Source organism: Eubalaena glacialis, chromosome 4, assembly GCF_028564815.1.
Source record: "Eubalaena glacialis isolate mEubGla1 chromosome 4, mEubGla1.1.hap2.+ XY, whole genome shotgun sequence".
In the NCBI taxonomy this organism is placed as follows: Eukaryota; Metazoa; Chordata; class Mammalia; order Artiodactyla; family Balaenidae; genus Eubalaena; species Eubalaena glacialis.
This window is the reverse complement of record NC_083719.1, coordinates 66,272,146-66,294,390: the sequence shown is the minus strand read 5'-3', so window position 1 is coordinate 66,294,390 and position 22,245 is coordinate 66,272,146. Positions and strand designations below refer to the sequence as shown.

The 22,245-nt window shown below is 34.2% G+C and overlaps 1 protein-coding gene across 3 annotated transcripts in view; it reads right to left on the bottom strand.

Moving 5' to 3' along the window:
• XRCC4 (X-ray repair cross complementing 4) overlaps window positions 1-22,245 on the bottom strand; it is a 276,249-nt gene that overhangs the window by 89,500 nt on the left and 164,504 nt on the right. For all 3 annotated transcript variants that reach the window (XM_061187973.1, XM_061187976.1, XM_061187975.1), the window contains exon 7: window positions 10,004-10,151. In XM_061187973.1, coding sequence (XP_061043956.1) covers window positions 10,004-10,151 — 148 coding nt within the window. The remainder of the gene's footprint in view (window positions 1-10,003; window positions 10,152-22,245) is intronic.

Below are 22,245 nucleotides of genomic sequence, written 5' to 3'. Positions count from 1 at the left end.
GTATAGCTAAAAAAGTCCACTCAGGCAACCTGTATCTTAAAGTGTAACTGCTCATTTTATTGGCAAACCTATAATAATGCATATGATCAATCTTTACTTAATTATTTTGAGTTGCAAACACAACTAATAAATCATCTTTGAAATGCACTGACCATAATCAGTATATTCTGGAACAAGTCCAGGGGGCCATTAATCAAAACATGCAGCAAGGAAAGTGAGAGCCGCAGCCTGAAGAGTTAGGTAAACACACAGTGAAGTTAATAAAAACCTATCTCATTTTAAAACCACCACTGTGTTTACTTTTGCAACTAAGATAAACATTATGATAAAATTAAAGTTGTATAAAAAATGAGGTTTGCTAATGATGACCAAAGCAAACATATAGCAATTGCACATACATTTTATGTCCCTAATTTGACACTAGAGAAGTTTAAAGTTCAGTTACCAAAAACCTTCAAGAATTAGATATTTAAATCAGATAAATTATATTATCCATGAAAATTAAATACACACACACGCGCGCACACACACACACACACACACACACATCAAATATGTTGAGCTTTAAATTAGAAAAAAAAAAACAATCAAGGTATAAACATGAAAATAGGTTCTTTTTGAAAGAATAGGATGGTCAACTACCATATTCTAAATTGGCAGATGCAAATGAATAAACTGTAAAAAACGAGTAAATGTTTGAATGAGTTAGAAATTAAATTTTAAATGAAACAAAATGATAGAATACAAATGCATATATATAATGTAAATATATGTAAATATCTATCTATTTATTTACTTACTTATTATCAACTGCTTTTAAAACCGGTCTTCCAATTGTGTTATTTTCCTTCAATATAATCTTATTGACTGCTAATTGGAAGGAAAGAAGATTTGCTGAGTTAACACTCAGCAAATGTGCCATAGAAAGGTATGGGCAATCCTCATTTCCATAAGAATTGTGAGGAAAGGAAACACTACAGGTTTAAAAACTCCATAAACAAAGTTTCCTTTCCAGGAAGAGATTTCCAAGATTTAGCCAAAAGCCCTGGGAAAACAGTGCTTTAAAAATAAGTGTATCACAGTCTTAGAGCTTCCTACTTAGATAGTGCTTTCATTCATGTGATCTCATCTGACCCTCATATCCATGTTGAAAGGCAGGCAGGAGGTATTATTAAACCAATCCTTGTACTCACAGAGCTGCAGTTCTATCTCTACTGTGTTATTGTAGAAATTTTGAACAAACAGTCGAAAGTCACTGAATCTGATATTTACTCAGCTCTTAATTCACTGAGTTTCTGTAAGAATTGAATGAATTAAATGAATGAATTAAAGGAATTTAAGTGCTTAACACAACCCCTGGTGCACACTAATCGTATTAAATATTAGTTATTGAAGCAGTATAACAAAGTAGCTAAAAAGTATGGTCTTTGGAATAAGATGATCCTAGATTCAAAATCACAGATGTAGCATTGTCTTTGGGCAAGTTATCTAATCTCTCTAGGACTGAGCTTCCTAATCTATAAAATGGATATAGTTTAGTGAAACATATAAAGGGCATATATAAAGGGTTTATTTAGCACAGTATCTAGGACATAAGTATTCAGTGAATGTTAAATATTATCATTATTATTGATAGATGGATTTGATTAACTAATAACTTATGTAAATACAAAATATCATTAACAAAAATTAAAAGGCAAATGATAGTCTGGGTAAAGTAAAATTAATACTTTTAGATATAAAGCAATAGGAGACAAAGACCTCCACTGAAAATCAGCTGAGGTTATGGATAGGTAATAAACAAAGATGAAATGTCAATAATCAATATATATCAGAGAAAAAGGATGTCTCTAAAGGTTAGGTACAAAAATTAAACAATGAAATACTATTTATTGATTAAACGATTAAAATGACCTGGCAATGATCAGAATGAATTGGAAAACAAAAGAACAAAAGGCAAACACTGCTTGTGGGAGTACCAACTGTGATAGCTTTCTGGAGGAACTCTGTCAAAACATAACAAAGGACTAACAAGTACATATGCCTAATAAGTACATTACTAACCTAGTAATTTCACTCTTGGGAATTCATACTAAGGAAACAATCAGCCATATGTGCAAATTTATGTACAAGTATATACAACATTCTTTGTGATAGTACAAATGTGGATAAGGCCTAGATGTACAGTATGCGAAATGGTTAAAGAAATTATGATACATTTACACAATGGGACACTATAAATATAAAATGATGTTGAAGCAATGTATCTATTAAAGTAGAAATATATATTTAAATATTAAAATAGCAGGCTACATCATAAACAGTATGAGCCTTGTTTTGCACGTAAAGTGTGGAAGAGAAGATCTGCAAATATACAGAATACCATGGTGTTAATAGTGGTGGTCTCCATGTGGGTGGGATTATGCATTTCCTAGCTACCATTTTGTTTCTGTATACTTTCTGCTTTTGGGGGGGAGATAAGCATGCGGTGCTTTTACAATTGGGAAACAAAGAAAATGAACCTCATTTTATTGAGAAATAAATGGATTCCTTTAGTAGGTAAGTGGATAAACTGTGGTACATCCAGACAGTGGATTACTATTCAGCACCAGAAAGAAATGAGCTATCAAGCCATCAAATAATATGTAGGAAACTTAAGTGTATATTATTAAGTGAAAGAATGCAATCTGAAAAGGCTGCATACTGTATGATTCCAACTATAAGACATTCTGGTTAAGGCAAAACTATGGGGATATTTCAAAGATTAGTAGCTGCCAGGGGTTAAGGGGAAAGAGGGATAAATTGGTGGAGCACAGAGGATTTTTAGGGTAATGAAACAATTCAGTATAATACTACAATGGTGGATACTTCTCATTATATATATGTCCAAATCCATAGAATGTACAACACCAAGAGTGAACCCGTAAAATACGGACCTTGGGTGATAATGATTTGTCGAGGTAGGTTCATCAATTGTAATAAATGTACTATTTTGATGGGGGGTGGTGAGAGTGGGGGAAGTTGTGCATGTGTGGGGACAGAGGTACATGGGTACTCTCTGTACTTTCCACTCAATTTTGCTGTGAACCGAAAACTACTCTAAAACATATATACAATGGAAAATTACTCAGCCATAAAAAGAAACAAAATTGAGTTATTTGTAGTGAGGTGGATGGACCTAGAGTCTGTCCTACAGAGTGAAGTAAGTCAGAAAGAGAAAAACAAATACCATATGCTAACACATATATATGGAATCTTAAAAAAATGGTTCTGATGAACCTAGGGGCAGGACAGGAATAAAGACACAGACGAAGAGAATGGACTTGAGGACACGGGGAGGGGGAAGGGTAAGCTGGGACGAAGTGAGAGAGTAACACTGACATATATACACTACCAAATGTAAAATAGATAGCTAGTAGGAAGCAGCTATAGCACAGGGAGATCAGCTCGGTGCTTTGCAACCACCTAGAGGGGTGGGATAAGGAGGGTGGGAGGGAGACGCAAGAGGGAGGGGATGTGGGGATATACATATGCATATAGCTGATTCACTTTGCTATACAGCAGAACTAACACAACATTGTAAAGCAATTATACTCCAATAAAGATGTTAAAAAAAAATAAAGTAAGCAAGTTAATTAATTAATAAATACTGGGCTCTTTCCCTCCCTACTGTTAGGTTTTATTTAGTTTTTTATAATCTATAACATTGATAACAGAAACACAGGAAGAAGGCAAATAACTTTCTTCAAAACTTCATCCTAAAAAGAATTTTAGTAATAGTAAATATTTCATTAAAACTCTATTTGACTGCAATTGGGTTACAGTGGGGAAGTGGACTCTCTAGGACCCTGGAAAGCTCTGATAGACATGAGAACTTTGGTTCAGAGCCAGGAGAGCCTGATGTGTATAATTATTCCTCTAAACAAAAATGCATGGATTGTGCAATTTCATCCAGGATGATGCTGTAAGCTTCTAGAATAAAAAGGAAAGACTGAGCTTTTCTGAGTCGAGGAAGATTATATCGTAAACAAATTGTATCAGTGGTGGCTGTGTCGTACCTCACCCCACTGCAAGGAGGTGAAGAGATACTGTGCTAAGATGTGCTGCACCTTTTCCTGCTCTGTGTGGCCACGTGGACTATGATAAGATCGTGCAACCTCGGCTAATTAAATCGTGAACTTAACGTCAGGGTGCGTGAGTCCGCATGTGCGCGCGGATGCACGTGTTGATTTACAACCTAACGCTCACCTAAAATATTGCAGCTACACAACTACTTAATGGGACCACTTAAAGGTTGATTCAGAACACACAGTTAAAACTTCTTCCTTACAGTTCAAGAAGCAACATCTGTGAAAAGTTATGATTTGATAATATTTTTAAGGTTGTTTGGAACAATGTGTTAGAACTCTGTGTTTTCAGAAGACATCCATCACAAAGAAGACTAAATCATGTCTGTGTGCCTCACACGAGATAGGTGAACCTATATATTTTTACTTGCTAGCCTGCAGAAACAAAGACTACATAAAAGTGTCTAAAGACTATACAAGTATTTTTTTGTACTTTTGGCCCAAACTATTTTAATGATTTTATCCTGCAGCTGAGATGATGTTGAACTTCTTTTAGGGGTGTACGAATGTGTTCCAATCACTAGAATTCTCTTAGAAAATGACCCTGCTGCTCCCAGAAGGGCAGTTGGTCGGACAAGTAGGAGGTTTTCTAAGCAGTAGGATTGTGGGGAGATGGGGAGGTGGGGAGGAAGGTCCTATATACAAACTAACATTTTGTTCTTGAGATACATTTAATGCCTAAAACTCTATAATTATGGCTGAAAGGCTCTTATATACTTAAAATCACTAATGTTTGAGAGTTTTGAGAGTTCGTATCCCAAACTACAGCCCTAAAGAATGCTATCCCTTGGACTGTCACTAATCCCTTTTTGGGAGGGAGGAAAGTAGACTGCATGACGGTGCTATGCTTGAGTACTTTTGAAAAATGATTAAACAAGTCAAATGAATTATTTACTATGGATTTTTTTAGATCCTTTAACATATCAATCTCCAAGTTTTAGGGGTTGGAGCATAAGGGAGCGTGGTAGCTGTGGTATGCAGCAATTTCTTTTTCTTTTTTTTTTTTTTTGAGAGGGAAATTTAGTTTTATTTATTTTTAATTGGAGTATAGTTGCTTTACAATATTGTGTTAGTTTATACTGTACAGCAAAGTGAATCAGCTACACATATATACATATATTCCCTCTTTTTTGGATTTCCTTCTCATTCACAGACTGCATTCTACAGAATTATGTAAAAGGAGATCTTAGGTATCCCACAGAGGGTTTCATATTCAAATAAGTTTAGAAATTCCAATTGAATTTAGAAATTGCAATTTCTAAACTTATTTGAATATGAAACCCTCTGTGGGATACCTATTAAGATCTCCTTTTATATAATTCTGTAGAATGCAGTCTGTGAATGTTATCATAAAGAATAAATTCTGTACTCAATATCACTTAACTTCAATAAACGTCTGAGCTTTCTTCCCCCCACCTATTCAAATCTCGGAGCTAGAGGCATTTTGTTCCACCTATATTTTTAGCAGCTCTTCTGACCACAGAAGCTAATGCTTTTTCTAGTCAAGAGTCATTTAAGGAGGAGCTCAAAATTAAGTTAGAGTTGCTTGAGATTTGCGATAACCCTTGTTCCTGATTCAATAAGAACTTCATATCCCGGTTTTGGTAACTAGGTCTGCATGGTGTAGCCCTGTGTTTGGCTCCTTGTCTTGGTCTCCAGTACAAACATGATTTGGTTGTAACTTGGGTTTGGCTCTCTTCTTGGCCACCTCTCCCAGGGTCTGGAGCCCTGATTCTAAGAGAAAGTTTTCATTTATAGGTCCCTTGTTCAGATACAAATTTCAGTATCTCTTAAAAAAGTAGTTTGCTTTTGATAAAGAAAATCTACAGAAATGAGAAACAGAACAGCCAAAAGAAGGTAAAGCAGAATTTCCAGGTGGGGAGAAATGAGCTGAAATAGTTGAAGAAGTAACAGACATTAAAGTATTGATTAAATCACTTAAACTGAGCATTTTGTTTATTGGCTGACTTTGTTAACTGGTTGCTAATTTCAACAGACTGGGACATTCATTCAATTTAGACAAATAAGTGAATAATGACTGGATTAATCATTTTGTTAAAATAATCCAACTAGTCTACCTAGCCATAATGATTTCATGTCATACCAACAAAACAGTATTAATAGACTTTTATTATATTAGCTTTCTGAGGATGTTGAAAGAATTAATAAGAGCTCTTAAATTTAAAAAATTGAAATGAAAATTCTTCCTCAATTATTATGTTATATGATAAAGCATTAGAAATTTAAGCTGCAGGGCTTCCCTGGTGGCACAGTGGTTGAGAATCTGCCTGCCAATGCAGGGGACACGGGTTCGAGCCCCGGTCTGGGAAGATCCCACATGCCACGGAGCAACTGGGCCCGTGAGCCACAACTACTGAGCCTGCGCGTCTGGAGCCTGTGCTCCGCAACAAGAGAGGCCGCGACAGTGAGAGGCCCGCGCACCGTGATGAAGAGTGGCCCCTGCTTGCCACAACTAGAGAAAGCCCTCGCACAGAAACGAAGACCCAACACAGCCATAAATAAAAATAAATAAATTAAAAAAAAAAAAATTTAAGCTGGGTGTCTAATAAAGCCCAAATATAGTGTTATTTAATTTAAATACATATTGTGTCATTGTATATATATATATATATATATTTTTTTTTTTTAATTTACTTTTATTTATTTATTTATTTTTGGCTGCATTGGGTCTTCATTGCTGTGCATGGGCTTTCTCTAGTTGCGGCCGGCAGGGGCTACTCTTCATTGCAGTGCACAGGCTCCTCACTGCAGTGGCTTCTCTTGTTGCAGAGCACGGGCTCTAGGCACATGGGCTTCAGTAGTTGTGGCACATGGGCTCAGTAGTTGTGGCACATGGGCTCAGTAGTTGTGGCTCGCGGGCTCTAGAGCGCAGGCTCAGTAGTTGTGGCGCCCAGGCTTAGTTGCTCCACAGCACGTGGGATCTTCCCGGACCAGGGCTTGAACCCATGTCCCTTGCATTGGCAGGCGGATTCTTAACCACTGCGCCACCAGGGAAGTCCATGCCATTGTATATTTATAGAGAGTGATTTTACATTGTTTACACTCAGAATTTTACCTGATGATATTAATAAAGTATATAAGGATGAAAATAATTTCACAGTTTCTGTAGTCTTTGTCAGCTGGTTCATTTTGTTTAATATGTAGAATTAAAAGGACATACCAAACAACTCTACAAATCATAATTTCAAGTGATGTAAGATAGCAAATAGCAAGGAATGTATAGCACATGGTTATGTTGAATAATAACTCTTAGTGTTGATGCTAGTTGACAGACAGGATGAGGGTTCCCCAAGTATAATCATATTGTGTGGGTTAGTCACACTAAAATTTTTAATGAATATTTATCAATAGATACCAGATTCAAGGATTTCAGAGTCTCACTAAAAGCAGGAGATCATCAAAGATCTAAAAATATTCCTGAAAAAAATTTATATTTACTGAAAAAAAAAGAAAAAGGCAAAATGTCAGTACAATTCTGCACCTCAGGACTGCTAACACATGCCAATTTAGGCTATTATCCTTGTGAGTACTCTACATAAGTTTCAGTATGTTTTCAATTTTCTAGTTTCCTGTGTTTCAAAAGAATGAAAGTTTTATTATTGGGAATCCAAAACTATACAACATTCAGCAGTTTGAAAGCAGAATTAAAAAATGAAAAAGAAAGGAAGGATGATAGCTTCAGATAATTTTAAATGACTATATCTAAGAAGACACAATAATGACTAAAATATCAGAGATTTCTAGTCAATCTAATATTTTGATAACCCTTAAGATGAGTCAAAAAGCAATATCAAAAGGTAGGGAAAACAAGAAGAAAAGTCCTCTGCAATGTGAGAACCAGAAATGCTATCATATACATGAGAAAAGGCTGAATTTTTAACAAGGGTCACACAGCCCAGCTTGGACTGGCCTCTGAGCAGCCCTCAGCCTCATCGCAATCCCTCCCTTCCTTGCTCCCTCCACTGCCATCACCCTCACACAGTCCACATCAGAGCATGTTTACAGGCTGTTTCCTCTGCCTAAATCTCTGTTCTCTACTCCACTACTGTACTCCTCGTATCTATGTAATCGTACGAGTAATGTTTGTCTTCTCTCATGTAGACTAAGCTTTATGACATCAGGGACTGTGTCAAGTTTGCTCAGCATGTAAACGTATGTTAAAAGAATGATACATGAATGAATGAATGAGGGAAAGCCATAGTCAGAATTATTTTGTTCTCAACAAACAACAGTAACTACTGGGCATTTCCTTAGACAATGTGAAATCATGTGGTAGTCATACAATGAATGTAAATTCTACTGAGAGGCTACTGCAGGAGATACAGAGGAAATACCATTGTGAGCGACTGACAGAAATGTTTGAAATCCAGCATATGCTTAGAATTGAAAACAAGTAATGAAGTCAGGCTTCCTAGCTAAATTTAATGGGATATAATGGTTAATAACCCATGGTAATGCAACTATAAACTCAAAACCCAATGATAAACAGACAACAAAACAATGCCACTATTAACTGTACAATGCATACTTTTATGCAAGAAACTCGAAAACTCCCTCTTATCAGGCTCAGTTTCCTGAATGCATGGACTGTGCCTGTCTTGGCATCCTCATTGTCTATAACAGAATCCTAAAACTTCTTGCTCTCAGGACCCCTTTACACTTTCAAAAGTTCTTGAGGACCTCAAGAACTTTTGTTCATGTGGACTGTATTTGCCATATTCAAAATAAAAACTGAGAAAAACTTAAAATACGTATTAAATCATTTTAAAATAATAATAAACCGAGTATATGATAACATGAATAACATATTCTTTATAAAAATCATTACATTTCCCAAACAAAAAATCTTGTGAGGGCAATGTTTTGCAAACCTGTTGATGGCTGGCTTGAATGAAAACAGTTAGATTCTCATTAGCTTCTACATTCAAACAGATATGACATATTATTTTAATTAAAATATATGAAGAAAATCTGGCCTCACATAGCTATGGAACTGAAGAAGGGATGACCCTGTGGATCTCCACAAAGGGCCGTGGGAACCCTCAGATCCTCATTCCATACTTTGAATACCAGTGGTCTGCAGTATCATCTGTCACAAGGCTATTGTTCAACTACCATTTGCTAAATTAATGAAAAGTTTAGAGAAAAAGAAATAAAATCTTAGAGCATATATATATATATATCACACACACACACGTACAAATGATTTGTACCTTCATTTTGGATTCAACTGATAATATTCCTTATAAATGCAGACTGTTTTACTGCAATGAAACGTTAGTTATCCCAACACCTCAACATATGACAACTAAATTGGGATGTACACTGAAGGAGGGCAGTCTGAACCAAAATAGTGAAAAACAGTGAAAATACAGTTTATAATTCCAAAATCTGATAGAAATAAATAGATTACTACAAAGAGACATTTTACTTGAAAAAATACCAAGCATAATCAAATCAAGTGGCTAAGCTGAATGTTCTATGAGTCTCTTTAAAGCAGTAAATTCGATCGAAGTACTTTACTGAACACAAGCTGGATTCTAATGTTTTTAGTATCCTACATGCCATTTCTCATTACTCCATAACAACCACAAGAAAAAAAATTTACTTATATTTTCAGCACTTCTGCTTTAAATATTAATAGGAATTAACCAAAAACCAGAGAAAATAAATTGATTCAAACATTTTACAATTTCCAAAATCATAAGTTTTGTTCTTAAAAATAGCCTTAAGTAAATTCAGAAATAAAAATATAATTTTAAGATTATATATTAAGATTATATATTTAAGATATATATATTAGATTATTAGATTATATATCATCTCACTATTTGGCAAAGAATAAAATGACTTACTTTTCCTTTTCTTGAAGTTGATGCTCCTGAGAAGCCATTTTAGGCTCTGTCCCAAGATTTTTTGGCATCCGCTGCCTCCTCTTTCTAGTTGGTGCAATATCAGTGACATCAGGACTTGAAATAATGGAATCATCTCTTCTTACAGTAGCTAAAATAAAATCACATAAAAATGTGACCCAACAAAATTATGCATATAATTTTTGAGCACAGTATCAACTTGTCGCTTGAGCACTGATGTAAAGTGACACATTGAAATATAGCAAAATTATTTTTTTAATTTATTCAGATTTGGTGAAGTGAGCTAGTTAGATAGCATATAATACTTTAATACCAATATAAAATCTGAAGTATATTGTACACACGGAACAACTTGATCAAAATGGTCTTTGCCTATCTTGAGCAACAACCTTCTCAAATGCATAGATAAAACTGAATTAGAGGCACCTCTAAAAGGTGTTTGGTGGGGGGGATACTGCTATGGGAATAATGAATCAAACTGACAGTAAAACCGTAATTGTTAGCAGGAATGGGGACTTCTCCTAGTGATCCAGAGATAATTTTCATAAACTTTTTAGCCAACTGTAGGGAATAAGCACAAGAAAAATGTAAGAAAATACTATCAGATGTCTCTAATGTGGCTAAACCATTAAATTACCCTAAAAAATGTTTGATATACATGAAACAGAAGCAACAATAGGAACAGGCTTGATTTATATTCCTTTATTCTCTATGAAAAACTTAATTGCCAAGAGCTTTAGGGGAGTTCAGAATATTCATTCTTTCATCCAATACACAGTATATTCTCTAAACACATGTTTCTGTAAAAGAGAAGAGCTCCTTTGCTATTGGTAAATCATGAACAATATCAGTATAATTTGGACTCTGGATGTCCTGTTGGTTCATATGATTTTTTTCCAGCTTGTTAATGTTTAAAAGTGATCAGGGGCAAGCTTTCACCCCAATTAAGGAGAAAACCTTAGCAATGTATAAAGGCCTTAAAAAGTGGAGATGAGTGTCTAAAAATCCTATACAAGTCCATCCCGTTAGCACAAACAGGGGCTGGTTTAGTGGAGTCAAGAACCCTATACTTTTCAAACAGTAAGCTCTCTGCTGAAGCTGCAATTACGCCTAAAGAGCTGTGAAGACGTTTCTCCCTGTATCTCAAATCAGATGTTTAATTTTGATGAAACTAGTGTAATCAAATGCATTCAATACCTCCTATCTCCTCCGTTTAAGAGTAAGTATGATGATGCAAAGGGTTAGCTGACTGTGATGCTTGGTGCAAATGTTGTTAGAGATTTAATGGAGTTAATGTTTTTATTAGGATTGTAACTGGAGAACTAACAACAACAATGTAAAGCTGCATAGACTTTAAGTGCTCAGCCCAAAACTTAACTTCTTTTTCCCATAAGCTCTATTAATTTTAGTGTGCTAATTTGCAGAGTGAGTAGTTGTTCAGGCACACATATATCACATTCTAGAAGAAACGTCTGCATTTTGAGTTCTCATTCTGTGCAGTCCAGGCTTCTCTGAGTGACCTGACATCACTTGGACACTATTGACCACTCTCTTGAAATGCTTCTTTTGATTTTTTTTTCCTGGAAATAACTACCATTTTTGAGAATGTATGTGCTGGACACTTTGCTATGGGTTTTATAAATATTATCTTATTAATCTTTACCCTTGTGAAGTACTTACTAACTTCATTTTACTTATGAGGAAACCAAGGCTTTAGAGAGGTTAAGTAACTTGCCCATATCACACAGCTTTTGCTTTTATATTTTATCATTATGACAATTAAAAAATATTTCTGCCTGGTAGGCAAATTACTTATTGATAAAATATTAACTGAATGTTCATCAAAGCATATTTTACTTTCCAAAGCTGCTTAAGTTATTCAGACATGTAAGTTCCATTAGATTTCTTATACATTATTTTATTAACCTCTAAAAATATATTGGGAGTAAAGAAAGGTAAATAAAAAGGGGTTTTTCTCTGAACGTATTCCAGCTGAATGATTCCCTTATTTTTATTAAGCTGTGAGGTGACTAAGGAAGATAATTCTGGTTTCCTGATTTCTTACCCAGTCAGCTCTTACACAGGGTTTACTCAATCACATAAGCAATCAACAAAGTACAATCTTGTCTATGAATAAAACTAGCAAAATTATCAGAGTTAGAGAATGTTTCAACTGTAGATAGACTTGTAAAATGGAGAAAGATTGCATTTAATGACACGTTGGACATTTATGAGGGAAGAATGTTAAGTTTAAATTAAAAGGTAAGGTGAACTTTTAAAAAATAAAGTTACGTAAAAGTTCTGCCATTCATTTCAAAACTCCAGATAACAACGTACGCATTGCCACCCAATAGGATATTTTATACGTCAAATGGTTATATTATTTGTTATAATGCCTAGAATTTACTTTAAAATGCAATGTGATTAAAGGTGTGTATTAGTAAGAGTGTGGCATCTACTCAAGAATTACGGACCAGGAGTAGTTTTCTGGGATTCTAATAATAAAGTCTATATACTTGAAGGGGCTACTAGAGGCACTTATTTTATTTGCATCTCAATAACTGATGATTTATTAATTAGTATACTGAATGACAAAAATGTGTATCTATTGGTGAAAACAAGGTATGAAAATATGCATGATGAATATTGCATATGAGCTCTCGTGAGTAAAATTAAAGGCATTTAAGATACAAAAATTGGCTAAAATATTTTAGAGATACTCCCCACCATTTTATGAACAGGCTATAAGAATCCAGTGAGGTCTGTTTACTCTTAGAGACGATGCCCTGTGCTAAATCTTCAAGTAGTTCTGTGTCTAGTTGTGAACTCTGGACGATTATGGTTGCCTGATGCCAGGAAAAATTGCCATTCCTACCTCAGGAATCTTTATATTTGTCAAAAGTGAACATTTTATATGAGGGGGTGACTGGAACACCTAAAAGGACACACAGCTGGAACTTCTTCAAGCTTATAGAACAAATTCATGAATTATTTTGTCTTTACTTATTAGTAAATATTTAGCTGATCATTGTATATGTGGGAAAACCTAATCTGATAATTTATTATTATTCCTACAGTTTAAACTTCTTGGTGGCTACCATTCTGTACCACAAAGAACTTAAGAGTTTTGTATAACCAAGAGTTTCACGTCAGTTTACTGCACCATTTTTATTCCTTTCTCTTCACAGTTACAGTGTAGCTCTCTGTAACACTGCCATAAGGAAAAAGGACTACCATATAAGCTTAATTACTGGTTAAACCAAATATATCTTTTCTGGTTTGTGTTTGCACCATGAGAAACAGTTGTCCCTTCAGTTTATTACATACATGCAATAGCGAATCATACTGTAATAGATTCACTTAATATATATGTCATTAACACGAAGTTTTGATAATAATTATATAGCCTTTTAAAAAAGGAAAACATTCCATCTTATCCTTTCCTCTTCACACTGCAATGCCAGCAACCAGGAAAATGAGGCGCAACTCCAAACATCTGGTACCTACATGTTAAATTGCTCAACTCGAGCATTCCTCAAATTTCAAGCCATCCCACCTCTCTCCACTACTTGTGCTGATGTTTGGTCCTCACGTTCCATTTGGTCTCAAGGCTGTATACTTTATTCCTATTCTGACTCTGGATGCCTTGAACAATGATTCTGGATCTCGAAACAAGCAAAGCTGTTTTATATACAACAGAAGAGATCTGAACTACATCTACACAAAGCCAAACATGGAACTTACAAAATGTCTATATTATTCATAACCCTACATATTTTTAACGGTGACAAAGTTTTCACTTTCAAGTTTTGCATGCCATTTTTAAGGAAAAAAATCAATTCATATTAAGTTTTCCAGGTAATACATATTCATTTTAGCTGTGAGGAAGAGTTTGAATATAGTTGGAAAGAATAACAAATGTTCAAAGGGTAATGAGAAGGAGTGTGGCCTGTTTGGAGGAGTGTTCATGACAGAAAAAGATGCAGGAAATGAGACTGGATACGTATGGGCAGCAGGTAAGGAGAGGAAGGAAAAAGAAGATAGAGAGACATGTTAAATAAATTTGCAAGCTTTCAAATCCAGGCAGAAGAGTATGAATCTGATATTGACAGGGGAGTTTTTTCCTGAGATTCCACAACCAGAATTCTCAGTTTTTAATATTATCATCAGTCTCTTTGTCATAACAATGTGTCTTTCACCATTTCCAGGAAATTAAAAAAAGAAAAGAAAAAAGAAGAGAAGAAAAGAAAAGAAAGGAAAAGAAAAAAGAAAGAAAAGAAAAGAAAAAACTATTGCCAATTAACTTACTACAGCTGAAATACTGATTGGCAGAGCTGTGGGATGAATTTCAAGCTCTAATTAGGTTCACTGCATCTAGAAAATGGGGAATCTTCACACAAGCCTTGTTATTGTAAAAGGAGGCTCCACAGAAAGCCACACTTCTTCTCATCTGACAGAAGAACTGCAGGAGCTTGGCAGCAGTAGTTCAGACATGAGAGAGGCAGAGTGTTGGCCTTCCTGGGTGCTCTCAATGTTGAAGTGAAATGACACTGTTGGCTAAACTGCCTAAGCCCCATGAGTTAAACTACCTGGTAAACTTAAGTCTCTGATGATTAAACACCTAAATATTGGTATTTTTAAAAATCATTTTTCAGATTTATAATTAATTTTATTAGGGATTCTTTATTATCTCATATCTATGGATTTTTTTTCCTTCTTCATAATATACATATCTTCACATACACAAAGAGTCTATGGAACTGTAATGGAGACTGTCACCATCCTCCTTCTGGTCCCCCGCCAAACATATACACCTATCTCCAGCCCCTGAACCCACCTCCCTCCCACACAAAAAAATTAATGTCCTGAGGCATGTTATTCATGGCAATGGCTCCTTAGCTCTTAAATTATTGAATGAAGGAGGCTCTGATCTTCAGGTCCCTAGACCAGAAAAAAAATGTATGCTATTTACAATATGCCATATCCAAACAAAAAACTATGAGTGGTTCCCCATCACTATAAAATAAAGTCCTAAGATCCTAGTCCTACATTCAAATCTCCCTACAACATGACCCTCACCTGCCTCTCTGACCATACCTCCCACAAACCTTCTACCATAGTATATAAACTATTCCAAGGGCTCCAGGCTTCCTACATCTTCCTTTTTTGTTCCTTACTTTCCTTGTCTTGAATGTCCTTCAATCCTCTGTTGGCTCAACTATGTGCTCCCCTTCAGTACAGCCCATTTCAGTCATTTCAGTCACCCCTAGCAGTTCCAATCCATAGCAATCTCTCCTTTCTCTATAGGGCTTATAGTTTGAACCACTCATTTTCCACATACTATCTTGTATTGTTATTCTTTTTATGTATATCTCCTATTTCCCAAATAGATTATGAACACCCAACAGCTAGAGGCCATGCCTTATAGTTTGCTATATTCCTAATGTATTACCCAATAGTGTTATACATGAGAAATGTGATGACTTGAACTCTTATTTTGAAATGTGTATCTTATTTTTTTAATCAAAACTTATTTACTTATGGACCTCAGAAGAAGTATAGGGAAAAATCCAATCAGAAGACCTGGGTCGGGATCTTTATTTCTGCCATTTATCTTTGACGTATTACAGAATCTCTAAGTTCCTCTGTGAAAAAATGTATATTAACCATGATTACATGGGATAATAAAAACTGTTTTATAAATCATAGTGTCAGAAATATTTGATATTGTCAGAAATATTTGATATCAGCAATAAGTATTATTAACAAAATGTGTGTACCCTTACAAAAGATCAAACTGAGATTCATTTATTTTTTTTTAATTTTAGACGTTTATTATTATTATTTTCTATTATATAAGTTTCCGGTATATAGCATTATAATTCAACACCTGTATACTGAGATTCATTTAGGTGACTCTGAAGAACTTTCAGGCTATCTTCTATAGCTTCTTAGGCACATAAAAATTAAATTTAAAAAATTAAGATAAGTTCATGGTTTTCCAAATTCAAAATAACCCAACTGTCACAGAACTATCATCTGTTATGAATATAGAGCAGCCAGTCTGCTGTGGCTGTTTTTTGCTATTTTATTCATTTATTCATTTCATAAATGTTTATTAGGTGTTAGAATCAATAAGTCATTGTGTTTTCTTTTGAAAGATGTAAAATATTGAGGGGAAAAACCAAAATCCAAACCTTAAAATACTACCCTAAGTAAATCTGAAACTTCAAAAAACATACTCTTTCTTTCACCAAGGAAAATAACCAACCAATGTGCCTCTGTAGTTTGTCTTACTGACAGGTATAAAGATAAGCAAAAAAAGCTTAGATAAGGTTAGTCACACCATACTTCAATAAGCAGTATCTTAAAGTGACTTATCTTGAGGTAGTAAATTTCTAATCTGACCAAACAAGCAAACATTATTTTTCCCTCACCGTTCGTCAAATAGCCCTTTTCTAAATCTGTAATCAGTTTCTACCCAGCTTTCACAATCTAACCTGAATAACTGATGACCATCTTACACGGAAGGTCAATGGTCTAACCTATTATTAGCAATCACCAAATAAACTGATAATTAACATCGCACTAAACACTTAAAAGTGTATGTATGCACGCACATCCATGTGCATACACTTTTCCAAAAGTCAGGCTCCTCTTTCAGCCAGCACAGATGGGAGTCAGACTTAATGACAAATACTTACTGACACTGGGGTAACCCAAAAGGTCATCTTTGGAAATCCAATACTTTCAATGTCAGAGGCAGGGTGGGCCACTAAAGATAAAATACAGGCTTCAGAAGTGTTCACAGTGTAGAAAAAATATAAGTTGAATATACTAAGTTTTGTTCCATATCTACAAAACAATCCACTTAAAAATATATTTTTAAGAATTTTAATATCAAATGAACTCAGTTCTTGAAATCTTAAGGATTCATTTATTCTTTCACTTATTCAACAAATATTTATTGAGTAGTTTCTATGTGTCAGGCACTATCCCAAAGACACCATCACCATGAATTCAAAAAGTGTATAATTGAAGGGCAGAAAGACACAACTATTTTTGCAAGAAAGCCATAAGTTACACAAGCAATTATAAAGGCACGGATTTGAAAGTTCTAAGGTAGGCAGAACTTTCCAACCTTTTACTATTGTTTTCCAAATTAATCTGTGAAGCTTTAATTCCTCTTTTTTCATTATAAAACACCAGTTATAACTTGATTTCTTATTCCGGGTTTTTGGTTCTTTTTTTCTTGTATGGGTATTTCTTTTGAAAGCATAATGTTAGTATCAGCCAGCTCTGAAGTAGGTTTCCCAAAGGAGAAAATTAAAAGACTAGCTTACTCTGAGCAACCTGATAAGAAAAGACTGGGTTTCAAAATTAAGTTTTAAGGATGTTCCAAAATGAACTCAGACAACATATCTGAATTGAAAGTGTAAAATTACCTTTATAGGTAGTCCTTCATAAGTCCCCACAACATCCTTAGTAGATTTCATCATACTTTTAATAATTTATCTAATATTTATAAAACTCCATGAAGGCAGGGGCTGAGCCTGTCTTATTCACTGTTAGTATAAGAGGGACTAGCATGGTCTCTAACACATAATAATTCCTCAATAAATATTAGTTGATTGGCATAAATTCTAAAATACTAATAGAGTTAATAATAACTTTAAAAAAGTTATTTTAAATCTACATAAAATACTACACTATCGATTAGCTATGCCTGCTGCTGCCAGACCAGTTAACATTAAGAAAATAAAAATATTAGTAGGGAAAAGCAGTTTATGAAAGAGCAACATTAGCCTTCAATTTATATTATTTTATGATTCAAAATAACAAACACTGGAAAGTCGTTTTAATGGTTAATAGGCTTTCAGAAAACAAAACCACAATTTTTCAGCTTTCACCAGCTTTATGAAGGGGTCTCTGCCTATGACCTACATCATGCAATGTTTGGAGCCAACATAAAGCTTTCATTGTTGTACATGAGTCAGGTATGGACTTCTGTCAACTTAAGACATTTTTTTCCAGCATTTTCTTAATAGATCTAAAGCTTTTTAAAATTTTCATCCTCTTTTATGTTGGCCAACTTTTAATAAAGCCTGGGACATTTTACATAGCTTCAAGAGGATTTTATTGAACTAGTGTAACTGAAAAAAATGGACAAAAATAAGTGAAACATAAAAACTAATGAAATGATACAGGGAATCTTCCAGTTCGTTTTTATTTTAATAACGTGTTACCATTATATTATCTGCAGTGACTCTAGGTGAACTGGTTAGAACTAGGACAAGATCACTAGTGTAACTAGCAAGTCAAAATAAAAAATGTTGACATTTTCTCTCTATTAATACCAACTTAATTTGCCTATTTCTGAGTAATTATTTGACTCTTTACAGTCATGATGAGTCAGGATGGAACTCAAAACCTTACCCTTCCCACTCCTGTTTCTGCTGAATCTGTACTCATCCTGAAAAATCATTCTTATACAATGCTCGTAAGATACTGTTACTAAACTATTAGAGTTAGCATCAAAGCCGATATCCAAAAAAAGTAAGTTTTTTTTTTATGTTTCTATTGAATCAGTACCTGAACCAGAAGTTTTAAAGAAACATTTTGTGCTGAGTCCACTCTAAGACAATAACATCAGCTTTTACTCAAATGATTTATGAACTCATTAAATTTACCTCTTTTTCCTCTGCTGGTGAACTGGGTAGGTAAGAGTCATTAACCTGCAGCACAAACCCTTTCTTTGAATATTCACAGGGGTAAGAAGAAGAACTTGACTGTGGTTCTGGGACATGATAGACTTTCCCACTTCATTTTGCTAGTATTTGCTTAATCTTAGATTTAGAATAACTTTGATACATTAAGAAAAAGTGCCTTATTTGCACTTATTTAAACTCCTTTACAATAAGGTAAATGCCTCTCTGGTATCACTTAGCCAGTTTGGAGTAGTTGTATGAAGAGGCAAATATGAAGTTAAATTTCCGAGGTGTCCCTTGACAACTGTGGGATGCTTTTCAAAAGGGAGATTCCCAGATCTGTGGTGCTAGGCATGTTGTGCCAACTAGCTTTCAAACCAAATGTGATTAAAGTAATACTTTTACTAAGAAGGATTAAGAAAAAATATGTGCCAAATGGTCAAATAACTAAGATAACGTTTACACAGAATTAGCAAAATACTTCACAAGGATCCTAAACCTGACTCTGTTAATCAACGTCTTAATGACTTAGTGTAAATCCCGTAACAATTCTGTGAAGGTTTTTATTTTTAATCCACAAAATCAGGTGTGGAGAAGTTAGACCAAATAGTTATTTCTGGTGGAAAAAAAAATGCCCTGATTCTACAATTTAAGTTGTTATGCTTTTTAAAAATGATTACCTTAATATTATCTAAATTTGGTAAGAAAAAGAAATGTGCTTTCAGACCATTTTGAAGCACTTTTAAGTTAGTTTGGGGTTAAATGTTTTACCCAAATGAGAAAGTTTTTCTTCAGAAATTTCATTTCCAAACGTCTACATTTCCAAACATTTTACACTGTTTCATAATGCTTATGGATTTTTAATTTTTCAATAAAAACCCTGTAAAGTGTTTATTTTTAAACAAATAATTTGTATATTCTTTCATCTTAATACTCAAAAGTAAACAAATAAGAGCAAAAAATATTTTAGGCATTGATTTGACAGAGAGAATAATACTTCAGAAATTTATTAGTTTATTATGAATCTATACTCGTCACGTTAGATCTTCACGTTAGAATGTATACTCTTCACATGTTTATGAAGCTTGTCTAGCAATCATTTTCAACATGTTGCTCAGTAATGTTTAGTCTCAGGACAAAGCCTTCATAACGCCATTATCCCTACAACTTGCCAATAGCCAAACAATCATTCTTGATGCCTTCCAAAACTTCATCTTACACATCCAATCAGCACCTCCTAAAAAGTTCTTAAATTTGTCTGATAATTCTCTGCATCCCCAGTACTTCCATAATCTCTTACCTAGATTATTGCTATAGCTTATAAATGGCCAAAGCAGTTACACTTCATTCCCTACAAAACATCTAGGAGAATTGTTCTAAAAATACAAATTTGATCAAGTCATGTCCTCTTCTACTGCCTTGAAGACAAAGATAAAATTCCTAGTAAACTTTATTGTCTCCTACTTTTCCTGATTCAGCTTACTTTTACAGCCTTACTGAATTTTGTTTGATGTTCCATTCTACCTCTCTCTCTACTCCTGAATTTTGCACATGTGCTCTTCTTCTAGGAATAGTGTTCCACCATCTACCACCCACTGGCTAACTCACACCCATCCTTGATATCTCAGTAAAGATATTACTCTGTCAGGAGGCCTTAGAAGTGTCAATTAGATATCCCTTCTCTGTGCCTTCATAGTACGTTTTACTCCTTCTATCACTGCAGTATAGAGGAGTGGTTAAGGTCACAGATGAAGCAAAATAGAGAAAAACTCTTTTGGGTTTTCCTAAGGAGAAGTAGATAAATTGGGGTTAAATTTTATTGTAAAGTCAGTGAATAAGGCAAACAATCACAATTAAGCAAAACTACCCTTGAAAATTCCTTAAATTGTCCAATAAGTACAATAATACACAGTACATATAACTCTGTATGGTAATGTTCATGCATAACTACTTAATGAATACCATAGTACATAGTTTCATAGAGAAATTACATTCAGGAAGAAAATTACCTCAGGTTTTCAATAATCTAAACACATCATCAATACAGAAAGATTCAATTCCTAGTTCTTCTAGTTTAATGTCATTATCTTAACCTTCTATGAAAGATGTATCAGTTCCTCTGATGCTTCCTTATTCAGATTTCTTTATGGTTCCAAATCAATTTTTCATTGTTTTCTTTCCTGGGTCACATTATCACCTTATTTGCTTGGCTACCTAAATCAGTAATTACCGTTTCCTTGTCAATAGCCCCAAACTTTAAAGTTAGTCATACTTGTTCCTAGGTTTTTCACAGTGGTATTTACTCTTGTCAGGCTTAACTATATCCACTACTGTAGACATACACTTGTTAAGTAGAATAGCAGGCAGTCAGCAGAACTATTTAAAAATGTGATTTTCTTCATTTGTAAAATCTATATTTATCTAGAAAATTTAGTTAAATAAGGTTAAATTGAGTATATATATGATGCCACTTCACTATAATTCATAAACGACTAGTCCAAATTTCAATCTCTCAAGGTATTTTAATCATGAAATGGGAAGTAGGGACATCATACCATAGCGGGCCTCACAGAGTTATGTGTCTTACTCTCCCTGAAATTCATAAAACAAGCTTTTGCACAGATGCACTTACCATAATGTTTAGTCAAAAATGAAAATGGACAAACTGTTACTATGAAGAGCTAGAAATTTTTAGGCATTATAATTTTGTATAAAATGAAAAAAAAAGATAAGACTACCAATATAAGTAATGTCTTTCCAATGATGTAAATGCTGTGTATCCCCACATTTTTGATGTTTATAATTAATCCATAATAAACTGACATTTAGGAAAATAGTTCATCATGTTGCCTGGTATGTTGTAGGTGCTCAAAGTATCATTGTTGAATGAAAATATCACCAAGGAAAATACTGAAGATTTTATAAATAGACTCTAAAAGAGAGCAAACCTTTTGTAGTTAAACATAAACAAAAATAGCAAAATAAGCCATTACAGAATATTGAGTAGAGTTCCCTGTGCTATATGGGAAAAGAATCTAAAAGAGTGGATATATGCATAACTGATTCACTTTTCCATACACCTGAAACTAACACAGCATTGTAAATCAACTATACTCCAATAAAAATAATTTAAAAAAAAATAACATAAAAGTTTGATTTGTTTATCCATAAACATAACTTCTAAAAAAAAAGCCTATAATATTCATTATAAAGCAAACACTGAATTCAAAACCTAATACATTAAACTACAGTTGGCATTTAAAATGCCCTTGTGGAGAATATTCTAACCTTGTACAAAAGAGTATATTATTTGTAAATAATGGTTACCAGACATCTTAGCCAAGAAACAGAGTTACAGAGGGAAGTTATCATAACATAGCCGGGAAAGTACAGAAGCAGAAAAAAAGTCTGTACTTGTGTTGGTGTTTATTCAGATAGATAAATGGATCCATATCTATATAAATACATATAGATTATACATAAATTAGAAAACCAAAAACTGTAAATGCCCTAAAT